General features: G+C 38.3%; 1 protein-coding gene across 1 annotated transcript; it reads left to right on the forward strand.

The window, feature by feature from the left end:
* Positions 1-27: 27 nt before the first annotated feature.
* LOC115505054 (influenza virus NS1A binding protein) lies at positions 28-22,571 on the forward strand. The gene is made up of 15 exons (XM_030302414.2): positions 28-329; positions 6,670-6,897; positions 7,661-7,789; positions 8,010-8,179; positions 8,310-8,385; positions 9,795-9,968; positions 10,270-10,395; positions 11,713-11,820; positions 16,184-16,313; positions 16,547-16,771; positions 17,240-17,361; positions 17,443-17,569; positions 17,656-17,787; positions 17,916-18,089; positions 19,835-22,571. Exons 3-15 carry the CDS (start codon positions 7,679-7,681, stop codon positions 20,086-20,088), a joined length of 1,929 nt encoding a protein of 642 aa, XP_030158274.1. The 5' UTR covers positions 28-329; positions 6,670-6,897; positions 7,661-7,678; the 3' UTR covers positions 20,089-22,571.
* The last annotated feature ends 234 nt before the right edge of the window (positions 22,572-22,805 follow it).

A 22,805-nucleotide genomic window follows, 5' to 3' on the forward strand; every position in this document is an offset into this window, starting at 1 on the left:
TGCGAGGGGGTGCGGCGCGAGCGGGCGGCGGCGGCGGCGGCAGCAGCAGTGTCTCCGGGACGCGCGTGGAGGTCGGTCGCTCAGAGCTGCTTGGCAGTTTCTCCGCCTGCTGCTTTGGCGCGGCAGTGCCAGCGAGCGAGTGAGCGAGTCCCCACGAACCCTCGGTGGCCCTGCCCCCTCCTCGCAGCCTCCGCTCCTCTTCCCGCTCGACCGCTCCCCCCCTCCGCGGCCTCGAGGCGCTTTCCGTTGCGCCGATTCCCGCCCGCTTCCTCCTACTCCCCATCGAAGCACCAGACATGAGTTTTTCCATCTCTTCAGAGATGAACCAGGTAATACGCGCAGGTCCTAGACGGTGGAAGAGGAAGAGGGTGCGACCGGAGTCCTTGCTGAGAGATGGCGCGGGCGGCTGGGGGAGACGGTGCGAGACGCGGAGCGGCGTCCTGGTCCCGGGGGAGGACGCTCCAAGTCGCTGCCGCGGCTTTCTGGGGGCGAGGAGCCGGCGCCGCGCGGGGCCCGCGCTCCTGGAGCTGCCATGGTTGCCGGGTCGCGTCGGCTGCTGAGGCGCGTGCCGGCCGCCTCGGAGAGAGCTGGGGCATGGGAAGTAGGGCGGGAGTTCTTGCTCGAGGGAACCTCGTGGGCCTGGGTCAGGGCGCCACGGGGCAGGGATGACTACCGGAAGGAGGGCGCGGGAATCTCTGTATTCCCGCTGTCAGGAATCGACTCCTAGTGTCTGGGTCTAACCGAGGTCCCGACTTTCCTCCCTGAGACCTCCCAGGACCCGGCGCATGTGGACCGGGAGCCGGTCCAAGGCGGCATCTGTGCCTGGGGCCTGGAGTGGGGTGGCACCGCGTCCAAGATCGCCGTGGGCCGCGGGGTCCTTTGTTCCCGCTCCACGTTGCCCGCTTTTCTTGCCAAGCGCGGGGAGAAGAGGGCGGGAGGAGGGAGGGAGCGGCTGCCCTGACGTGTCGGCTCTGAATGACTGCTTGGCCGGCCAATCCCGGCCGGGGGTGTGCGAGCGCTGGGCGCCTTGCCTTCCAGCCTTGGGAGTAGTGGGCGCCCGCCAGGCCGCGCGGGGAGGAAGGCCTGGGGCTACAGGACACTCCAGTCACTCTGGGGCCGTCGCCACTTTCCTTTTTACCAAAGCAATCGGCGAAGAGGTTTGCTCTTTTTCTGCCCTTATACGCATCTTGCAAAAGGGTGTTTATAAGTTCTTAATGGTAGGAAAGTATCAGGCAATATCAGATTGAGAATGTAAGAAGACTTAGACGCAAATATTTTAGAAATGGATTTACTTTTTTCCCCAATACATAGTAGACAAATCTATTGTTTGAAACATCTGACATTTCAAAACCTATAGCAAGTAGAAATCAGATGCCTGAAGACCTGGTTTCCTAATGTCTGTTGCCAGTGATGGAGGGGATTAGAATACCGTGGTATCAAGCTGTTCTTTGAGGACTTTGTGTGTGGTGATCTTCTGTCTAGTAATAAGTAACAGCTCTGGAAGCTTAGTACTATTAACAGTTGAACAAGTACGGCATGGACTAGACTAATCAGAAGCCATATTTTTCTTTTAATAATTCTAGAACTAGCAGTTGATTTAAGAATAGCAAAATACTGGTGAATAGCATTGGGCATAATCCTGCTGTAACTTCTGTCTTAAAGATGCTGAGGAGAGTAGTTGTATTTGCATATCTGGTGATGAGGCGAACACTGACTATTTAGAATTGGATTAACAATGGTATCATTTAATGCCATCTGGCAGGCTACTTCTCAAGTGTCTATAATTTGGTAGCTGGTGGTAAAACCAGATTAAAACCATTGACCTAAAAGAGAACCAGAATGATTTTCCTCTGTGTTTTTCCAATAAATGAAATCACTGTAATTAATAGATAGTAAGTTTTTAATTCATCTTAATTTGTAGTTCTGTTTTTCTAACTTCACCCCCCAAAACAGAGGATCCCAGGTTTTGGTTTTAGTTTTATTGTCGTCTTTTTTGCCCCCCCCCCCCTTTTTACTTTTTGTTCTTGTTTTAAAGTAGGCTTCATACCCAGCATGGAGCCCAACACTGGGCTTGAACTCACGACCTTGAGATCAAGACTTGAGCTGAGATCCAGTCGGAGACTGAGCTACCCAGGCACTCCTAAATTAGTGTCTTTTTGGCTACTTTGGAGTGGGGTTTTGTTTTTTCTTGCTTGAGATATAGTTTAGATGGCAATTGATGTCATTTTACAAGTGTGGTTTTTTAATGTAAAATGTTCTCTTATTGAGGAAATGTCTTAATCACTGAATACTAAGATGAAGTACCCCTGAAAATCATTTCATTGACTTTTCAACAATATGATTTTGAACCTCCTTGAAGGATCTCTTAGAGGCTGAAAAGATCCTCCTACCTACTGTGCTAGAGAGTGTGAATGGAGGAATTATGAACAAGGAAGTGATCTCTGGGTTTTTGTTAGAAGCACAGAAAATACATGCTCATCTTCGCTTGCAAGCTTGAATCACCACCTTGTAAATGATTTCTAAACCTATCTGTATTTTTCCACCTATAAGATCAGTATTCTTACACTTTTGGTATCAACCTGGATACCCAACAGGTACCTTAGCATAAAAAGCAAATTCCTCTTATTCTTCCTTCCTAACTTTGAGCATGCAGCAAACTAAAGATAACTGTTAGGTTTTTTGGAGTTCTAATTTTGGTACTAATTTTGATAAGGATACCACACATATCCAAGCTAAAATATCCTTACTGCCTTAGGATAAGCAGGGGTATATAATATCTTAATGTCCCTGCTTCCGTATTTTACCTGTTCCTCCAGAACATCCCCCACATTTCTGCTAGAATGTTCTTGCTATAATCCTTTTCTATTCTCCAGCATCGTTTAACCCTTAGCATTGATCTTTCTTTCTTCCTCTCGCTCTGTTTACCATATGCATGCTAATAGCTGCAGTTTCTGGAATACGTATGCTGTCATACCCCTTTCCTCTTTTGTTTGAGCTATTTTCACTGCTTGATTTACCTGTCTTTTTTGGTTGGTCTGTGAAGTATTCAGGGCTGAAGAATGGCGTTAACTCCATTGGTATTATGAGCATCCCATTCCATATTGTGCCTGCCATATGTTTGGTGCCATAAATGTTTGTGGGATGTATAAGAGTTCAGAACAATGAGGATGGAGCAAGTGAGTGAGTTTGGTGAGTTTTGATATAGATGATGGTGACAGTAGTTTCAGAGGTGACACTGGGAATTTGTAACGTCTGGTCTTACAGAGATTTACTTTGTATTATTATAAAGTCTGTCCTTTAAAATAGAGTTTATTTTGTGAGTGGGCTGCCCTCAAAACATTGCCTTGAAACTTAAATATTTGTAATTTTCCTTGAGCTTTTAGGGATGCTTTGGAAGTTTGGTGATAACATTTTATCTTCCACTTACTGAAGGCCCGAAAAGAATTTGGAGGGGAGGCCACATTGTGCCTACCTTTCTTACAACTCTTGGATAAGACCTGTTGAACTGTATTTCAGTTAAGTTAATCTTTTGGGGGTCTGTGGTAACATAACATGTGGGCTTCTGGTGGTTACTAAAGCAGTTTAATCACTCATTTATGAGTCTTCTGTTTCCCTTTTCTTGCACTGGCCATACTAAGGAACTGAAGTGTATTTACCAGAATGTATTGTATTTGACCCAGTTTTAATTTTAAAAGTGGATTAATGGAATGTATGTTTTAAATACCAAAGAAAAAAGTTTTTAATTTTAATTCCAGTGTAGTTGTGTTAGTTTCAGGTGTGCAGTATAGTGATTCAGTAGATCCATATTTTGCTCAGTGCTATTAAGATAAGTGTACCCTTAATCCGCTTCACTTTTCACCTGTACCCACCTTCTCTCTGGTAACCATCTGTTTGTTCTCTATAGTTAAGAGTCTATTTTTTGGTTTGTCTCTCTTTTTTTTTTTTTCTTCATTTGTTTTTTAAATTCCACATATGAGTGAAATCATGTATTTGTCTTTCTCTGGTGTATTTTGGTTAGCATTATACTCTCTAGATCTGTCCATGTTGTTGCAAATGTTAAGATTTCATTCTTTTTTATGGCTGAGTAATACCCCATTTTGTGAGTATGTGTATGTGTTTACGTGTACCCCACATCCTCTTTATCCATTCGTCTATCAGTGGACACTTAGGCTGCTTCTGTAGTTTGGCTGTTGTAAATAATGCTGCAATAAACATAGGGGTTCATATATTCCTTTGAATTAGTATTTTCGTATTCTTTAAATACCAAAGATTTTAAGTTTTATTCTTTTATGTAACTCTAGGATGGTGGGGCTTTTGGTTAGGCTTTTTAAAGAAAAAAAATCTGCTCACATTTTATTCCACCAGTTACTGAGCTTGAGTTCATAGACCAAACTGAGATCTTCTGTACATTTTTAGAATAGTTTGAAACTCAGTTTGCCCAATGCTTACTTTAGTGAGAGTGAATGTGAACACTCAAAGACATGGTTTGTAGGCAGGAGTTGATAAGACCTCCTCCAGCTTAGGGGTAGGTGAGAGTAGGGGCCTACAGTATGTGAGGACAGTAATTGAGTAAAATAAGTTTGCTGCATTAACTTAAATGTCACATGATCTTGGGCTAGCTCTTAAAATCAAGTAGGGTTGTATTGATCATTAAAGAGATAAGGATCATGCTAAGATCTTGATATACTAGAAGGTCATCAAATACTAAATGTAGAACTCACTCTGTTGCAGAACTAATAATACTGTACAAATGTGTATGCCAAGAGTTGCTCTAGAAGTTCTCCAGTGTTTGCTCCCAGTGGACTGAAGTGATTTTAACCATGTCTTGTTTTCCCTCAAAATTTAAGGTAGAGCTTCCAAATTATCAAACATAAATAGATGCCATTTTTATTCTTGGTTAGATCAAGACTGCTTTACAGAAAAACACTGAATAATGAATAAAACTGGTCAGCGTTTTAAAATGTTTCTAAATCTCTGTATCACAATGTTTATGGTTTTTCAGAAAGCACATTTTAAATATATTGCCATAATTTGCATGGAAGCTCCCTCTGTCCTCCTCATCCCATTTCCCCTTCTTTTTTAAAGGCAACTTAGGGAACTGAAGTGAGGAGTTACCAACTATGTCTGTGGATTGGCTACCCAGTATATACCATATATATAAAGATCTTCTTAATTTGAGCTGGGTCTTGGCTGAAAATGTTTGAAGGTTTCCTTAGGATAGTGTGTTTTCTCTGTGTACATGGAATTGTGTGGTAATTGGGAATCATTTATTAGAACTGATTTCTTAAAAGCTGAACAAACTAATGTAGGTGCAACTGTAGAGCAGAGGAAACCAATATTACATAATAGTATGATACAGTTTCATTGCAGGGGTAAGCATTGACAACAATCCCAACCTGAGTCAGAATTACTCAGGTTTCTTTGAAATAGAACCTAAGTTATGGAGAAACCAGTTAGGACATATGGGTCAGACCCATTACAGATTGTGCATGTGTTGAACTTAACACGACAGTTTGTTCACTTAGAGTTGGACCAGCCTTCAGTGGATTCTGGGTTAAGTGATTACTCATTCACCCAAATACAGTTGTTAGATTTAGAATTCTGTGTATGATTGATGCATAAGGAAAATCCAGGTAATTTTAAGATGTCCGTTTTAAAAAGTATGCATGTCTTTCAAATAATTTACTTAGTTCTAGTTTCCTGAATTAGACAGTGGTGACATAGCAGTTCAGGTGATTAAAAAATAAGAACCATCTGAATTTGAAACTTGTAGTTGATGACTTGAAAATGAGGTAGGAGGACTGAATATGATTACTTTGCAGATTTGGTTTGGACCAGAACTATTCCAGTGGGAGTTTATTACTGTAAACGAGAAAAAGGGCCATATAGAGAACAGATATCAGTATTTTCCCTTTTGTTTATTTAGTTCACTTCAACAAAGTGCTCATCTTTATATTTATGTTTCTAGGCTAGTTTTGGTAGTGGGGAGATGGGATGGATACAAAGATGAGCAAGACAGAGGCTCTGCCTTCCAGGACCTTAAATCAAGGAAGATAAGGAGGTCCACAGAAGCCAAAACCAGAGCAGATCAGCTCTGGTTTAGTATGTGGAAGATAGGGAGAAACTTCTCTCCACTAGGGGGATTGGGAAGGGCTCTATGGAGGTAAGATTTTATCTAGCAGAGGTTGGGTTAAGGGTATTCCAAGAACAGAGAACAACTTGAACAAAGGTACAGAGACTGGGAAGAGCAGACCACATTTTGGGAAATAGTATATCTGGTTTGACTGGAACATTGTATACACGTCTGGGAATGATGCCCAAGGTTGCTTGCTGGCCAGTAAAAATGGACGGGAATCTAATAGTAAAGAATATTAGATTTAACCAATATTTATATTTGTTCTCTAATCTTGTACTTACATATCTCACTTAATTGATACACGTTGTTAGCTTCTGTCTTCCAGGGAAGGGTGTTTTGTTTTTTGATCACCTGAATAGTTGCAGGTTAAGTGAAAAATGTTTAGGTATAATTGCATTTGTCTTGGTTATTTTCTGTGTTAGAGCCATGTACATCAACATTTCTTTCAGATAAGGACTTTGTATGATATAATCCACTTAGATCAATGACAGTCTTTGATCATTCTGAGTATCTAAAATTTGTCATTATTGCAGATTATGATGCATGATTATCACAGAAGAAATTCATGTCTATAGCTTTTAAGGACTTGATTACATCATTTCAAGCCTGATAGTTTTGGAATCACCATTAGAGCTTAAGACACCTCTGCCTTCACTTCAACCACCCGTCTTCATACCTTGAGGAAGTGCTGAGTTTTAACACTCCTTTGTCCTTGGATTATTTAAGACATCTCAGAAATACATTTCTCACCAGTTCAGTAGGTAAGTGAATATTCGTGCCCAATGAAACATTAAGACACATTGTTTTTTAGAAGACTATGCCAGTACACTAATAGCCTTTTCATAATTTTTTTAAAGGGGAAGTCAGTAATCATTTGTAGAAAAAAAAAATTGTATTTTTTTTCTTTTTGTAAACTTTTGAATTTAAATCAGGGCAAACTAAAATCTATTACTGCTTTTTAATGATGGCTTTGTATAGGCATTAGTCAGTTCACAAGGTGAAATGGACATTTTTTAAAAGAACATTAAGTGTCTAGCATGTATTCCTAGGAGATAAGTGATTTAGAATATCTGAAACTTGCAAAGGGGACAGATTTAAGTTTGCCTATTTATCCATTTCTCTCATTTGGGAGTAAAGGAATGACAGCAACCCAAATCAAGGAAACCTAGAAGTGATGACCACATTACATCCTTCCAGGCTTCTTAAATTGCTCATTGTATGGGGTTGGGCAGGGTGGGTTTACATTTCTTTCCCTTCCCAATGAATGTTCAGGGAAACCTGGGCAAAAGTGTTGAGATAGTCACTGCTGTATGAATCCTTAAAAAGACTGAGGACCAAAATATAGCTGTACAAAGACTTGGACATTCAGTGCCAGTGTTTTCAGCAGTGTTTTTGTGTAATAAAATTTTTGTGTTGTTGATAGGATGGAATTTGAAAATAAAGATACTGTATTACTCTTTAAGGTATAATTCTAAAAATCATTGTTCACTAGTAAAATAACTTGGCTTTTTTTGTGTTCTTTAGCCAAATTTGTAAGGAAAAATGATTCCCAATGGATATTTAATGTTTGAAGACGAAAACTTTATTGAGTCTTCTGTTGCCAAATTAAATGCCCTGAGGAAAAGTGGCCAGTTCTGTGATGTTCGACTTCAGGTATTTAAAACTTAATTTGGAAACCTACAAAATTAATATTTTATTTCTAAAAGCAGTAAGTTCTTGGATATGCTTTTCTTTTTCATGGTAGGCATTTGATGAAATAACTTGAAAAAACAATGATTTACCTATAAATATTAGATAAAGGACCTGATGTGGTAATTAGCTAGAGAAATAAATAGTCCACAGTACTTCTAATTGTAATTCCTCACAATTTCAGGTCTGTGGCCATGAGATGTTAGCACACAGAGCAGTTCTGGCTTGCTGCAGTCCCTACTTATTTGAAATCTTTAATAGTGATAGTGATCCTCATGGAATTTCTCATGTTAAATTTGATGATCTCAATCCAGAAGCTGTTGAAGTCTTACTGAATTATGCCTACACTGCTCAGTAAGTACTTTATAAAGTGTATAATTAGGGGATATCACCAGGAAATCCCAAGCCTTGATTTATTTGGATTAAGTAGAATCTGTGTTTTAAGGCCTTGGTATCCAAGTGATAAATAACTTTTCTTTAACAGGTTGAAAGCCGATAAGGAATTAGTGAAAGATGTTTATTCTGCAGCAAAAAAGCTGAAGATGGACCGAGTAAAGCAGGTAGAGTACCAGAAGTAACATATAAGGAGGGCTGTTACTAGCAAGTCTGCTTTTACATAGTTAAGATGCATAATTTGTCATAAGACATTTGTTAGTCTCAAGAACTTGAAAATGGCCCCTCTTCCCCCTAGACAACTGAATGTGATTTTAACCAGTTAGCTGTAGTAATGTTGCAAGTTCATAACTTCCTCTCAGATAATTTGAGCTAAATTCTTGCTTTTCCAGTAGTCTTCACTAGCTGGGTGGCTGTGTTGGTCACTGGTAGCAGGGTTTAAAATATTCTTGGGGCGCCTGGGTGGCTCATTTAAGCATCAGACTTGATTTTAGCTCAGGTCATGATCTCGCGGTGAGATCAGACCCCCTGTCATGCTCTACCCTGTCATGCTCCGCACTGGGCTTGGAGCCTGCTTGGAATTCTCTCTCTTTCTTTCTCACTCCTCCTCCTCCTCCTCCTCCTCCTCCTCCTCCTCCTCCTCCTCCTCTTCTTCCTCCTCCCACCCCCACCCTCCCTCCCTCCCCCCCCCCCCTTCTCTCTCAAAAAAATAAACATGTAAAATATTCTTGTTTTTCTCAAGAATTAATCACACAACTTACATTCTCAGCTCACTGTTCTACACTTGGAAGTTCCTCTGTAAAAGTACTCCTTCTAGAATGTAACACCATTGAAAACTGCCTAATAATTCATAGAATAAAAAGCATTTAATTCTCTAATTGGGGGTCAGTAAACTGCAAAGCCTCAGGCCAACTGCTTGTTATAAAGTTTTATTGGAACACAGCTTTTATTTACATAGGGTCTCTGGCTGCTTCCACCTGCAGTGACAGAGTTTAGTAGTTGTGACAAAGACATTATGGCCCAAAAGCCTAAGCCCTTTAAGAGGAAGTTTCCTGGCCCCTTCTGTAATGTCACTCCTTTGCTTAAATCCTTCTGTGGTTTATAGCACATACCCTCAAGTTAGCATTGCACATTTTCCCTAATGTAGTTGCTGTGTTTCCAAAATTGTTTTCCTACTTGTCTTTTGCTCCAGCCAAACTAAATTGGTCCCAGCTTCTTCCCTACTTCTATCTGCATTCAACATCATCTCTTGTGTAGATCCCAGTTCAGACACTGTCTTCATGATAAAGTCTTATCTAATTATTCTAATTGGAGATACTTATCTGCACATTGCATATGCGTTAATATGGCATTTCAGTTTGTTGCATCTTTCCGTAAACAACTTAGACATTTGTACGGCATTCTTTGATGTTTATTGTTTGCATACATCTATTCTTCCCAGAGTTAACGTTGTTCTGTTAAGGCAGTGGTGTTTGATTCATCTTTGTATCTTCACAGAATGCTTACATATTGAGTATTAAATATTCATTAAATAAAATATATGTAAATGTTGTCACTTGTGTATTTCTTTTCCCAGGTTTGTGGTGATTATTTGCTATCTAGAATGGATGTTACCAGCTGCATCTCTTACCGAAATTTTGCAAGTTGTATGGGAGACACCCGTTTGTTGAATAAAGTTGATGCCTATATTCAGGAGCATCTGTTACAAATTTCAGAAGAGGAAGAGTTTCTTAAACTTCCACGGCTAAAGGTAAGGGGTAAAATCTATAAAGATATATATGTATGTATACACTACTTACTTACAGTTGCTGAATCTTTGTCCATGTTTCAAGCATGGTTGTGAGAAAGTACATTGAAATGATACTGTTATTTTTTAGCAGTGTAACAGTTTGCTACCTACTGTTTTGTTTTTACAGTTTTCTTACAAATGAGAGTAAATGTATGGGATGAGGTTGGACATCTGTGACCATTTTATTAGGAAATTGCGCATTAAGCTGAGAATTAAGAGACTCAACACTGATCTAAGTGTCATTGTTTTTTCCTAACTCTAGTTGGAGGTAATGCTTGAAGATAATGTTTGCTTGCCCAGCAATGGCAAATTGTATACAAAGGTAATCAACTGGGTGCAGCGTAGCATCTGGGAGAATGGAGACAGTCTGGAAGAGCTGATGGAAGAGGTTAGTTTTAAAGTAAATGGGATGCAACAATTCTTAAAAATTATTTTGCTATAACAATGAAGGATTCCCTTTCACTTTTATTTTATAACCATGACCCTAAAGAATTTAAATTTTGCTATAGGTACCCCTAAGCTGAGAAACAGGGGGGGTGTCCAGGTGAGCTGAATGAACTGTTCAGTTTGGTCTTCTGCTTTTCTTTTTTATTTCTTTGCTTATTATGTGCTGTTAACTTCCTTTAAAGTAGCATGTAATTTGCTTTAGAAATGGGAGGTGGTACTGAAATTTTCTGTAGATTCTTAATTTTTCTTCACAGGTTTTTGCTTTAAATTTGATAAGTAGGTAAAAGCTTCTAATGGTTGTTCCTCCCCATTGATTTATCTCCCCATAGGTTTATTAACAAAACTAGGATACCCAAGACTGAAGAAACAAGAAGAAACCTCAAGTGTATTGACACGTAAAGAAGCAGCAGTCCTGCCCCAGTTCTCCTAAGAAAAATCCGCTGTGGGCAGAGAACGATGATGATTTAATGGTGTTTACTCCTTTACAGGATTCTTATCTTTAAAGCTTTGTGTTTTTTCAATGGTGTTGTTCATACATACATTCACTTAACTTTTGAAAAATACCACAAGACAAACTTGGTGGAGAAATGGTGGGAATTAAACACATGCAGATGGAGCAGTGGAGTGACTTTGAATTTGTCATTCCACGAAAGGCTTTCCAGATCTGTTAGGTCTTGAAACATACTGTTAGCATTATCTTCTAAAAAGGCTAACAGGTGAATTTTACATTTTATATCATTTCCCACTTGAAAATCAGGTGCATTGACCATGTGTTTGCATCTGCTGAGGGAGGTGTCTCTACAGCTTATTTGAGTTTTGCATTTGCTTTTTATCTGTTTTTCTTGACATTGCCTACAGGACAAATATGTTAATGCAAATCAGAGCACTTCAAAGGTGTAAACCATAGTCCATATTTTACTGTAAATATGTATATGCTTTAAGAGCCCATATATTGTATTAGTGCCTTTTTTTTTTAAATGCTATATAATAGAAGCTATGGAAAAATGAAGATTTCTTTCAAGCCAATCAAGCCAAGGACTCTTCGGCCAGTGTTAGAAGATTCTGTATTTTATTTTTGTTTTTAAAATTTTTACAACCATGACATGTATTTTCTTTACTTCGGGATCCTGCCAGAGCAAGATGTCAAGAAGTTCAAGAAGCACACTGGAGGTTACCTTGAGGCGTTTGTGTGATCTGCATACTAGTGGAGTAGCCATGGAGACGGTAGCCACATGGGTGTTCTGTTGCTGTTTTGCAGGTTCAAACCTTGTACTACTCAGCTGATCACAAGCTGCTTGATGGGAACCTACTAGATGGACAGGCTGAGGTGTTTGGCAGTGATGATGACCACATTCAGTTTGTGCAGGTACACATTGCACATCTGAGGTAACCTCAGGTTAAAATGTGATTAGAGCATTTTCTAGTATACTGAAATTTTCCTTTAAGAAAGGAAAGTGGAAGAATTTCATTGGTATATCGGAACAGAAACATTTTCAGGACAAAACAAGCATATCTTTCTTAGATTTACTACTGTTTCTCCACATAAAAAAAAAATTCAGCAAATTAGGAAACCACATTTAGATTTTTTCTCAATGAAATAGGATTTACAAGTAGTAAGAAAACAAGGCCAATAAGATGAAGCAATGTAGAAATTGATTTTTTTTTTTGTTAGATTACAAAAAATTGTTTGCAACAGGGAATGGGTGTTGTTAGACCCAATTTAAAAAAAAAAATGTCAGGCATAAAAATTTTTTAGTTTCTAGACAAAAATTTAGAGAAAAGGACACACATCATAAGTGTCAAATAGTGAACTCACTAGTTTAAACACTACTTGGGTCCAGAAGAGATTTCTGTGGCCCGGGAAGCCTTCCCTTGCCTCTTCCCAGTCATGTCCTTACACAGCCCTAAAGGAAACCATTATTCTAACTTCTGAAACAATAGCTTAGTTTGCCTTTGAAATGTATATAAATGGTCATACAGTATGCATTCTTTTTGTTTGACCTTTAGCTTCAACGTTGTATTTGTGAGGGATAAACTATAAAGTAGGCAGAGTTAACCCAGTTTTAAGGGGTGTTTTCTTTACCAGTTAGAAGGTAAATGAGACTCAGAAGTGACCTGAATGGCAGTTGTCAGGTATTCTGTGGTAGTAGTGGCCAAGTATTTTTATGTTTTACAAAAAGCGTTTGGGTTTAAATTAGTTGAGAACTTTGTTCATAGTTTGCATTTTGAACATTTAGGATATTTTCCCTCATACTCTAAAGATACTTTGTTTTGTTTTGTTTTGTTTTTTGTTACTTTTTCAGTAAGCAGCCCTTGAGTAAAATGATAGACCATGATGTTAGGACACAGAAATATGTAAGAGACAGTTTCTGGTTGCAGAACCATCTATAGCAGTAGATGAAAACCGTACAGTCTTATAAGAGGGATCTACAAAAGGCATAAAGGGGAAGGGATAGAGGAGCCAAGAGGAGAGAAACTAAGGAAATTTACAGAAGAGGCAACATTTGAACAGTCTTAGGATTTAGAAGAGCTTGCAAAGCAGATGAGAGTGTGTCAGATAGCAAAAAATACCCGTGCGAGGTCACAAGATTGGGAAAGTAGGTAAATGCCACTGGGTTAGGGCTTAATACTTTATCCTACAGGTGGTGGGGAATTTTCAAAGAATTGTAGACAAGGAAGTAGAGTGACATGAACAGATCTATTTCCTTTTTTTTTTAATGTTCATTTTGAGAGAGAGAGAATCTCAAGTAGGCTCTGTGCTCACAGCCTGACGTCACACAGGGCCTGACGTCATAACCACGAGATATATGACCTAAGCCAAAGTCAAGAGTTGGATGCTTAACTGACTGAGCCACCCAGGGGCCCCTGGACAGATATATTTCACAACTTTAATAATAGTGAAAAAAACTGAGCAGTAGTCCCAACAGTAGGGGCATTGGTTAAATACTGTATTTCTGTACAGCAAAGATCTGTACATTAATCATTTTAGACCCGTGGTTAACTATCAGATGGCAGTCTCTGGGTCATGGGACTCCAGCTGATCTGTGGTTTGTTTCGTTTTGTTTTTCTTTACTAAATGATTGCGTTAAGCCCTTCTCTTTTTCTGGCCAAGTACAGAGGGTAGACCCAATTGTGAGACCAATTTATAGATTACTACAAGCAGTAGTTTAGTTAAAAAAAAAATGAGGGCTTGATCCAGGAGCATGAAGGAGGAAAAGTGGACTCTAAGCATTTATAGTTTCAAAGGTTGAGTGAGTCCTTAGTGATTGTTTAGAATAAGAAAATTAAGGAAAAGGAAGAATTTGAGAAAGCAGGATTCTGATGTGACCCATTAGAAGGTGGTTCCCTGGATAAAGATCATGAATAAAATAGGATGAGGGGACACATTAGGCTTGAGAAATAGGAAAAGAGGCTGAGGAGCCATTAGGAAGGAGAAGATTAGAATCAAATTGTGTTAGAAAGCTAGCTAACATAAGCAGAGAAAGTTTGAACAGAGGAAGACTAAATTGTGTCAGATCATTCTTTTGGAGGTCATGTAAAATATGGGTATCTCTTCACTGGTTTTGGGAGGGCACTTGGTAACCTTTAGTGGGTATAAGTTCCAAAGAGTGTAAAGTTAAGAATATCTTAGCTTGAGAAGTAATAGTGGTTGAAAAAGAAATAGCCACCGGAGATTACCCCCTGGGGAGCCAGAGGCAAAGAAAGTGGGGCCAGTGGGTAGCGCGTGGGAGGAGTTAATACAGGAAAGTGAAGATAAGGGAGAGGAAGGGATTGTATTTGAAAATGTTCCAGAAGGAATATAAAGGCGTTAACCAGCACCTCTGTATGACTTGTTAGTTATAAAACACTAGTAGTCTTCATTGTTAATCATGCTTTCCTCTTTCACATTGATTTTTTCAATTATAATCCATACGTTAGAACAGTTTTGTTACTATAATAAAAGCTCTTAATGCCAGCAAAAAATGAGCAGACATATATCCAATTCAATTCCTCTGAAAAGTATTTTTCAGGACAAAAGTGGCAGTTACAAGAAACACGTAAAAGTATATTTCTTCAGGACCACCGTATAGGTATCATAGAGTGCTTTTCTAGACAAACCATATCAGACAAAAATAAAAAATAGAAATAAGACAATACTAAAAGAACCAAACATTCACAAAAGTAGTATAGGAACACTCAGAGGGAGAAATAGGCAAAGCTACAAATTTTCAAATGATTATAAAAGAATTACATTGTGTACTTGTATAGGAGTTCCTTTGATGGCATCATCAATTTGTGGTACTTTGGATCCCTTCTTCCCACAGGTTGGGATGGTGTTTTATGTACCTTGGAGTTTCTAGTAGCAGAGACAAAAATCTGTCATAGTATAAAAAGAGTGGCTTTATACTCAGAATTTCTATTCTTTTAATTGTATTGCCTTAGGCAATACATATCTTTTCTGAGTATTGTTATCTATAAAATGGATTAACAGCATTGCCCTTACTCCATTAAAAGATATGAGGTGAATAAAGTGCCTAATTATACCTAGGTATATGATAAATGTCAAAATAGAATTTAATGGTAACCATTAACATGGTACATTCTCTGCCTTTTCTCAAAATAGCCAACATATGCTATAACCATGCTTGTTGACTGGCCCACACCAAACTTCTGATAGTTTTTTCACAGCTTTAAGTAGCTACCAAATTTTTTTCCTCTAAGTTGTTAACATAGCTTTTTGCTTCCATAAGAAACAAATTTCTACTATAAATCTTAGCTACCCGTGTGGCTCTGGCCCTGGGGATCAAAAGAAGTGGATCGGCACACTTGGCGTCAGGTACTGAAGTGGGGGTGGTACCTGACTCTTCTAATGCCATATGATCATATACTTTAAAAGTGTCAAGGACTAATAACAAGAAAACCATCAAAGGGAACTCCTACACAAGAACACAATGTAATTCTTTTATAATCATTTGAAAATTTGTAGCTTTGCCTATTTCTCCCTCTTAGTGTTCCTATACTACTTTTGTGAATGTTTGGTTCTTTCAGTATTATTGTTTTATTTCTGATTACCATATTTTGTCTTTTGATATGGTTTGTCTAGAAAAGCACTCTATAATACCTATATGGTGGTCCTGAAGAAATATGCTTTTAAGTGTTTCTTGTAACTGCCACTTTTGTCCTGAGAAATACTTTTCAGAGGGACCGAACTGGATATGTCTGCTCACTTTTTGCTGGCATTGTATGAAGGATATCCGTACATATGATTTAATTAGGTTTGATAGTTTCTTGGAGACAGTGGGCTAAATGTAATCTTTCAGATAATTCATACCATTTTAAATTAATAATCTCTTTTGAAAGATGATTCTATACTTCATATAAAGAGTATGTGAACTTTGAGCTTATGTAGATTAAGGGTTTTTTTTTTCTCTCTCTTTTTTTTTTTTTTTTTCCATTGAGGTATTCTCATACTTGATCTACAACTTGCTTTTTAATTGCTTAAATTGAGCTTTTCCTGACCAGGCTCCTTGTGTAGGTGTAGTTGTTTCATTATAAGTGGAGATGGAAGTATGCTAGTAATTTGTGTCAATTGGAAAGTGTTGGTTTGTGTTAAATTTAGGGTGCTTTAAATGTCATACATAAGTGAAGGATTCTAGGTGTTTTTTCAGTGTTGTGGAATAGCTCAGGAACAGAGGTACACCAGGTATGGTCTTTGGCTAGGTTTCTGTAGCTACCTTTTGATTTTGCAGAAAAAGCCACCACGTGAGAATGGCCATAAGCCGATAAGTAGCAGTTCCACTGGATGTCTCTCTTCTCCAAATGCTACAGTACAAAGCCCTAAGCATGAATGGAAAATCGTTGCTTCGGAAAAGACTTCAAGTAAGTGTATTACACTCATCAGATTGTCTTTGACTTATTTTTAAAGAAGAGTGTTGAGTGGAACCATTTAATAACTTTGAAGTTGACTATTTGTGGGAAAAACTCAGAAGCCATTAGATTTGGAAAACAGTAGCAGATCGTTCCAGTCTGGGATCCGGAATCCAAGTCAGGATCACACAGCAAACAAAAGTAGTAATAATTGCATCTTAAACATAGAACTCTTATGCTTACAGATAACACTTACTTGTGCCTGGCTGTGCTGGATGGTATATTCTGTGTAATTTTCCTTCACGGGCGAAACAGCCCACAGAGCTCACCAACAAGTACTCCAAAACTAATTAAAAGTTTAAGCTTTGAGATGCAACCAGATGAGCTGATAGAGAAGCCCATGTCTCCCATGCAGTATGCGCGGTCTGGTCTGGGGACAGCAGAGATGAATGGCAAGCTCATAGCAGCAGGTAAGAACAGAAGGATGAGTGTTTTCTTATTGGAAAGTTTCAACTGGCTAAGCCCCTGCATGGACATTTGTGCTTGCTTTGATGTGAACTTTGGAAAGGGAGGGTTTAATATGCCTTCTTCCTTGGCATTCTACTTTACCACATTCTAAAAAGACCAAGAAATACAAAAGTAAATACTATTGTATTGCCTATCCTTTAAGTAAATGTCTGTTTCTAATTCTTAAAAAACTATAAAGTCGTTAAATTGTTCCATCCTAATTTTCAAGCCAAGACTAAGCAATTTACTCATACTGATAATGTTGTTCGGCTGTTAGAAGCCCTGAGTTAAAACATCACCTAATGGGACCTTAATAGGTTTGTGGATAAAAATTCTTTTTCTCTTTGTGCAGATTACCTAAATCATTCTAGACAAGAAACCCTCATGTGGTTTGAGATCTTAAACATGAATCTTGATGGTTCTTTTACCAGGTGGCTATAACAGAGAGGAATGTCTTCGAACAGTTGAATGCTATGATCCACGTACAGATCACTGGTCCTTTCTTGCTCCCATGAGAACACCAAGAGCTCGATTTCAGATGGCTGTACTCATGGTAAGGAAGAAGCAATCCATGTTTAGCTGTTTCTCATAACTTCAGAATGGCAGAAATTCTGATCTTGTACTTTTGACTTAGGGCCAGCTCTATGTGGTAGGTGGATCGAATGGCCATTCGGATGACCTGAGTTGTGGAGAGATGTATGATCCAAACATAGATGACTGGATTCCTGTTCCAGAATTGAGAACTAACCGTTGTAACGCAGGTAAAATTACTTTCCTTCTGAGATAATCAGTATTTAAATATGGTAATTAAATTATCAATATATAACCTTATTTTACACTCATATAGGAGTATGTGCTCTGAATGGGAAATTATACATTGTTGGTGGCTCTGATCCATATGGTCAAAAAGGACTGAAAAACTGTGATGTATTTGATCCTATAACAAAGTCATGGACAAGCTGTGCTCCTCTTAACATTCGTGAGTTGATTTGGGTTTTTTCCCCTCAAGTTTTTTTGTTTTTTTAAGATCTCAAAATCAGTTATGTGTAGTATGCGCACTTAAAGTTTTGGGAGATAAAGTAATTTTGGTTTGACTCGATTTTATAGGTAGACACCAGTCTGCAGTCTGTGAGCTTGGTGGTTTTTTGTACATAATCGGAGGTGCAGAGTCTTGGAATTGTCTGAACACAGTAGAACGTTACAATCCTGAAAATAACACCTGGACCTTAATTGCACCCATGAACGTGGCAAGGCGAGGAGCTGGTGTAGCTGTTCTTGATGGTGAGTATTGAGATTTGGAAAGGTGAAGAATAGGGAGGGGCAAGAGTTTGTTCTAATATTCCCAGAGAATGTCCATGATAACTAAACACTTGTATAATAAGAAGTCAGAAGCAGACATTTTTTCTGATGCAGTGGGCATTGGTGGTTTGTCTTTTAGAAGTCGTTTCTAATCAGACTCGGTACTTGAAGTAATAATATAAGTATATTAACACACTAGTCTTTTGATGGGTTCACTGAATGAAGTTCTCTAAGTCCTTTCCTTCCATAAACCATATGCAAAATGTATCATCTTAGAGTTCCAGTTCCTTTAGAGCAAGAATTTAATGGATTTGACTTGCAAAGCAAAATAAGTGCAAATCACCTAGATTCTAGTCTCTTCTGTCTACTCCATACCTAATCGGAAGGAAAACTTAAGGCTTTTTTTTTTAACAGATCTTTCCAAAGTTAGTTTTATATGGATGCAGCTTTCTTTTCACATTCATTGTATTGATTTACATGTTTAATTATATAATTATCATAATGAGTTTAATTAGCATTGTCTTGGGAACAAAGTGGAATCTTAGTTAAGCTTATGGCTCACCTGCTGAACGTATAGATGTGTAGACATGCCAGCAAGTAGCCCGCAGCCCACGCTGAGCCTTGTCAGTTCTTCTGTAAATATGTGGTTGTAGATAGATTTTGAACAATCAAATGAGAAAATAATGAAGTTTTTATTTTTTAATGTTTGTTGTATTTTAGAGAGAGAGACAGACAGACAGTGTGAGCAGGGGAGGGGCAGAGAGAGAGGGGGAAGCTCCAGACTCTGAGCTGTCAGCACAGAGCCCGACGTGGGGCTCAAACTCACGAACCATGACATCATGACTTGAGCTGAAGTCGGATGCTTAACCACCTGAGCCACCCAGGGGCCCCAAGAGGATGGAAGTTTTTAAACCTACACAGTATTAGGGCGCCCAGGTGGCTCAGTTGGTTAAGCATCCGACTTCAGCTCAGGTCATGATCTCCCGGTTCGTGAGTTCGAGCTCCTTGTCGGGCTCTGTGCTGACAGCTCAGAGCCTGGAGCCTGCTTCAGATTCTGTGTCTCCTTCTCTTTCTGCCCCGACCCCACTCATGCGCTCTCTCTCAAAGCTAAATAAATGTTTTTTTTAAAAAAAAATTAAAACTACACAGTATTTAATGCTGACATTTTATGTGTCTGAAAATAATTAACTGCTCTGCATATTTGAAAATAATTAACTGCTCTGCATATATATTTGAAAATGTAATAACTCTTGGTCTGTTTCCAAGAAGTTTTTGTACTAAAATAATTTTATAGAATTGGAAAGCTCAAGAAAATGTTCAGTATCTGAAAACTGCTTTTCTATAACTTTTTTTTGAATCTTAATTCTGAGGCACTGGACTAGTACAGAATCTCCAGTGCACAGAACTACTCTGGCTTGCTGCATACTAGCTGCTTCTTTAGGCAAGTTGTTCAACTTCTTTGCGCCTCATTTCATCTGTGAAATGGCAGCAGTAGCAGTTACCGCAAAGAATTGTGAGAATTGTGTTTCAGTTAGAGGCTGCCCCTCTCTTTGTAAATTGCCTGAGTTCCATCTATGAATGGGTTTACTTGCCGCGTTAGGAAGGCATTTAACAAGGACTTTTGGTAGAATGAGCAGGTATTTCTACTAAGAACCACCAATTTTAGCAAAAAAGACTTAGGAGTTTTTTTTCCTTCTCTAGATTTACCTTGTTTCATTCTCTTTTAGGAAAATTGTTTGTAGGTGGTGGCTTTGATGGTTCTCATGCCATCAGTTGTGTGGAGATGTATGACCCAACTAGAAATGAATGGAAGATGATGGGAAACATGACTTCACCAAGGAGCAACGCTGGGATTACAACTGTAGGGAACACCATTTATGCAGTGGGAGGCTTTGATGGCAATGAATTTCTGAATACGGTGGAAGTCTATAACTTTGAGTCAAATGAGTGGAGTCCCTATACAAAGATTTTCCAGTTTTAACAAACTAACAGGCTTAGTGATGTAATTGTGTTTAGTAGAGGTACACTTGTGAATAAGGAGGGTGGGTGGGTATAGATGTTGCTAACAGCAACACAAAGCTTTTGCATATTGCATATTATTAAACATGCTGTACATACTTTTTGTGTTTATTGGGAAAGGAATGCAAAGATGAAGGTCTGTTTTGTGTATTTTTAGGACTACTTTGGTTATTTTACTTTTTGGAAGTTGATATTGTAAAAGAATAAACCAAGACTTGATCGGGCATGTCATTTCAAGAAGTCCCCTCTCCTCCACATTTGTTTTGCCAATTTGCACATTAATGACTCTTCCCTCAAACATGTATTATGGGGCAAGAGGGTAAGGTTTAAGATCGAGGCAGTTGGGTTTTTTAAGGGCCCTTTTTCAATAACTGGAACACTATACAAAAGAGACTTATTTAACTAGATGACAATGACTATTTTTGTTTTTATTAAAAGAAAGCTGACATGCCTACCAAGATTTAATCTTTTATGATTGCCTTTTTATAACTTTTTATATTCTCAGCACAGTGCTTTACATATTGAAGATGTGGCAGATTCAAATTACTGAAGCAGACTGGCGGTCTTAAAGGATGCAGGGTGAGGGGTTTCTGTTGTACACCCAGAATGCAAACTTAAAAGCTTTTGCCTCAGTTACTGTTTTTTTTTTTTTTTTTTTTTTTTTTCTTTTTTTTTTTGAGAATACAGTACTGATGTTTATTTGAATGGAGTTGCTGAACAGTAACATAGCTGTGATTTTTATTTGAAACACTGATTTCACATACTTTGACTTCTTGAGGGTATATTTTATATAGCAAGACATTTAATATATAAGAACGGTGAAGTACTTTATTTTCTAAATAATTCCTGTCTTTATTTATCATTAACAAAACAATCCTAAATAGCAGCCCTCGATTGTGGAAGAAAATTAAACTGTATTGGGTTTAAGAATTCAGCGTTTATCAGAACTATGTTTTTGTTCAGTTTTTCTATTCACATGGATAAATACTGGTTGGGGTGACTTTATCGAATGTGTAGTGCTACACATATAACTGATGGTGCCAAAATTAGCACATCCTAATGCTTGCTGCCGATGCAAACATATTAAAGGTACTTTGCAGGAAATCCTTGCACCATGGAATTAATATCCAGATGTTGTTTGTGTACTCATTCATTACTAAAAGTCTTGGGGACAGTTTTTTTTGTTTTCCCAGTAATGATGAGCTTAAAGTATTTGTGGGAAAATAGTTACCTGACATGTCTGAAATAAGAGCTGATGGTGAGTTTTTTTTTTTCTCAAAGAAGATGAAGAAGCACACAGGAATCTAATGAGCCAACTAGGACAAGATTACCAGTGGCTGACTTGGGTTAGGAAGAAAATTGTTCCCACTGGTACTCTGACACCGTATTTCTCTCATTTATTCTACAAAGAACCATCGTGAAAGTTAACCTGGTAGCATTGTATTGCTGACTATATTTGTTGCTGGTTTGGTTCTAGACTAAAACTAGGTTGGCAGATTTGAATTTGCCTCACAGGGTGACTATTTTTTTAAATGGATCTGCATGTTTTATTTAGTTCAAGGAAATAAAATTTTAGTTGAGGATTCAGCAGTAAAATCCTTGAAATTACTTCTCAGTTCCTAAGTAACCTAAGTGGCATTAAGCAAATATGTGTCAATATTTTGGGTTAGAGTTTTCCAGTATTGTTATTAATGCCAAACAGGTAGTTTGGTGGTGAAAAGTATGTTTTTCAAGTATGTTTTGAATATAAAAAGCTCCCATAAAGGGAAAAAAACAGTGCTCAATCACAAGTTGTTTATATTTATCTGCATCTAAAAGGTACCTCTTGAGGGAAAGGAGAAAATGTGAATAGCCTCAACATAAAGTTTTTACCACTAGTATGGGTTTTGGAGTAGTTTAGAAATACCATTGGTAATAATTACCCTTGAGGTCAGTTGTAATACCACATAAAACATACTAGATTCCTAAAACAGCAAAATTTTAAAATGACCTGCTTTAATTCACAATAGTTGGTTATACTCAGGTATGACTTTTACTGTGACTTTCAAGGTAGGGTTTTGATTTTTGGCTTCTAGTTTGTCACATATACTTATCCATTCAACATGTTTTAGAATTCCTTATAGTTTAGGGGGAAATCTGGATCTGGGATTGCGATGCAGTTCTAGAATCCTTGTCTAGTATTCTAGGTGTGCACTCTGTGATTTCTCCAGATTGTACAAGTCTTAAACTTGAAGTAGGTAACAGAAAGAGTCCCTGGAGGAGATTTCTGCAACTCCAGAGTTGCCTTTGGAAGAGTATGAGATCACAGAAGATTTTGTCTCTATAATATTAGTCATTTATTTGTATCCCACTTGGTTCCAAAAAAGGATTTGTTGAGTCTTTCGTAGAGTGACGCATAAGATACACAGTAAATTAACTAGGTGAAAATAAAGAAAAACAAGGAGACACCAGTGTATGAATCTTTATATTTAATAAGGCCACAACACAAATTTGGTCCTGTAAACAAGAGACGTGTTAAAAAAGTTAAACTGTACATGAGAAAGGAAGATGGCAACAATATTGGCAACAACATGGATGGATCTTGAGCCCATTATGCTGAGCAACATAAGTCAAAGATGAGTACTAGATGAATACCACTTATATGTGGAATCTAAAAAAGTTAAAGATGTAAAAAAAAAA

This window comes from Lynx canadensis, chromosome F1 (genome assembly GCF_007474595.2).
Source record: "Lynx canadensis isolate LIC74 chromosome F1, mLynCan4.pri.v2, whole genome shotgun sequence".
In the NCBI taxonomy this organism is placed as follows: domain Eukaryota; kingdom Metazoa; phylum Chordata; class Mammalia; order Carnivora; family Felidae; genus Lynx; species Lynx canadensis.

What these genes read in the sequence shown, in the direction of transcription:
- LOC115505054 (XM_030302414.2), top strand. Translation starts at nt 7,679, where the DNA reads ATGATTCCCAATGGATATTTAATGTTTGAAGACGAAAACTTTATTGAG. An exon ending in TGCTTCGGAAAAGACTTCAA is followed by an intron (nt 16,314 to 16,546) that starts GTAAGTGTATTA and finishes TTATGCTTACAG; the next exon opens with ATAACACTTACTTGTGCCTG. An exon ending in CTGTGCTCCTCTTAACATTC is followed by an intron (nt 17,788 to 17,915) that starts GTGAGTTGATTT and finishes TCGATTTTATAG; the next exon opens with GTAGACACCAGTCTGCAGTC.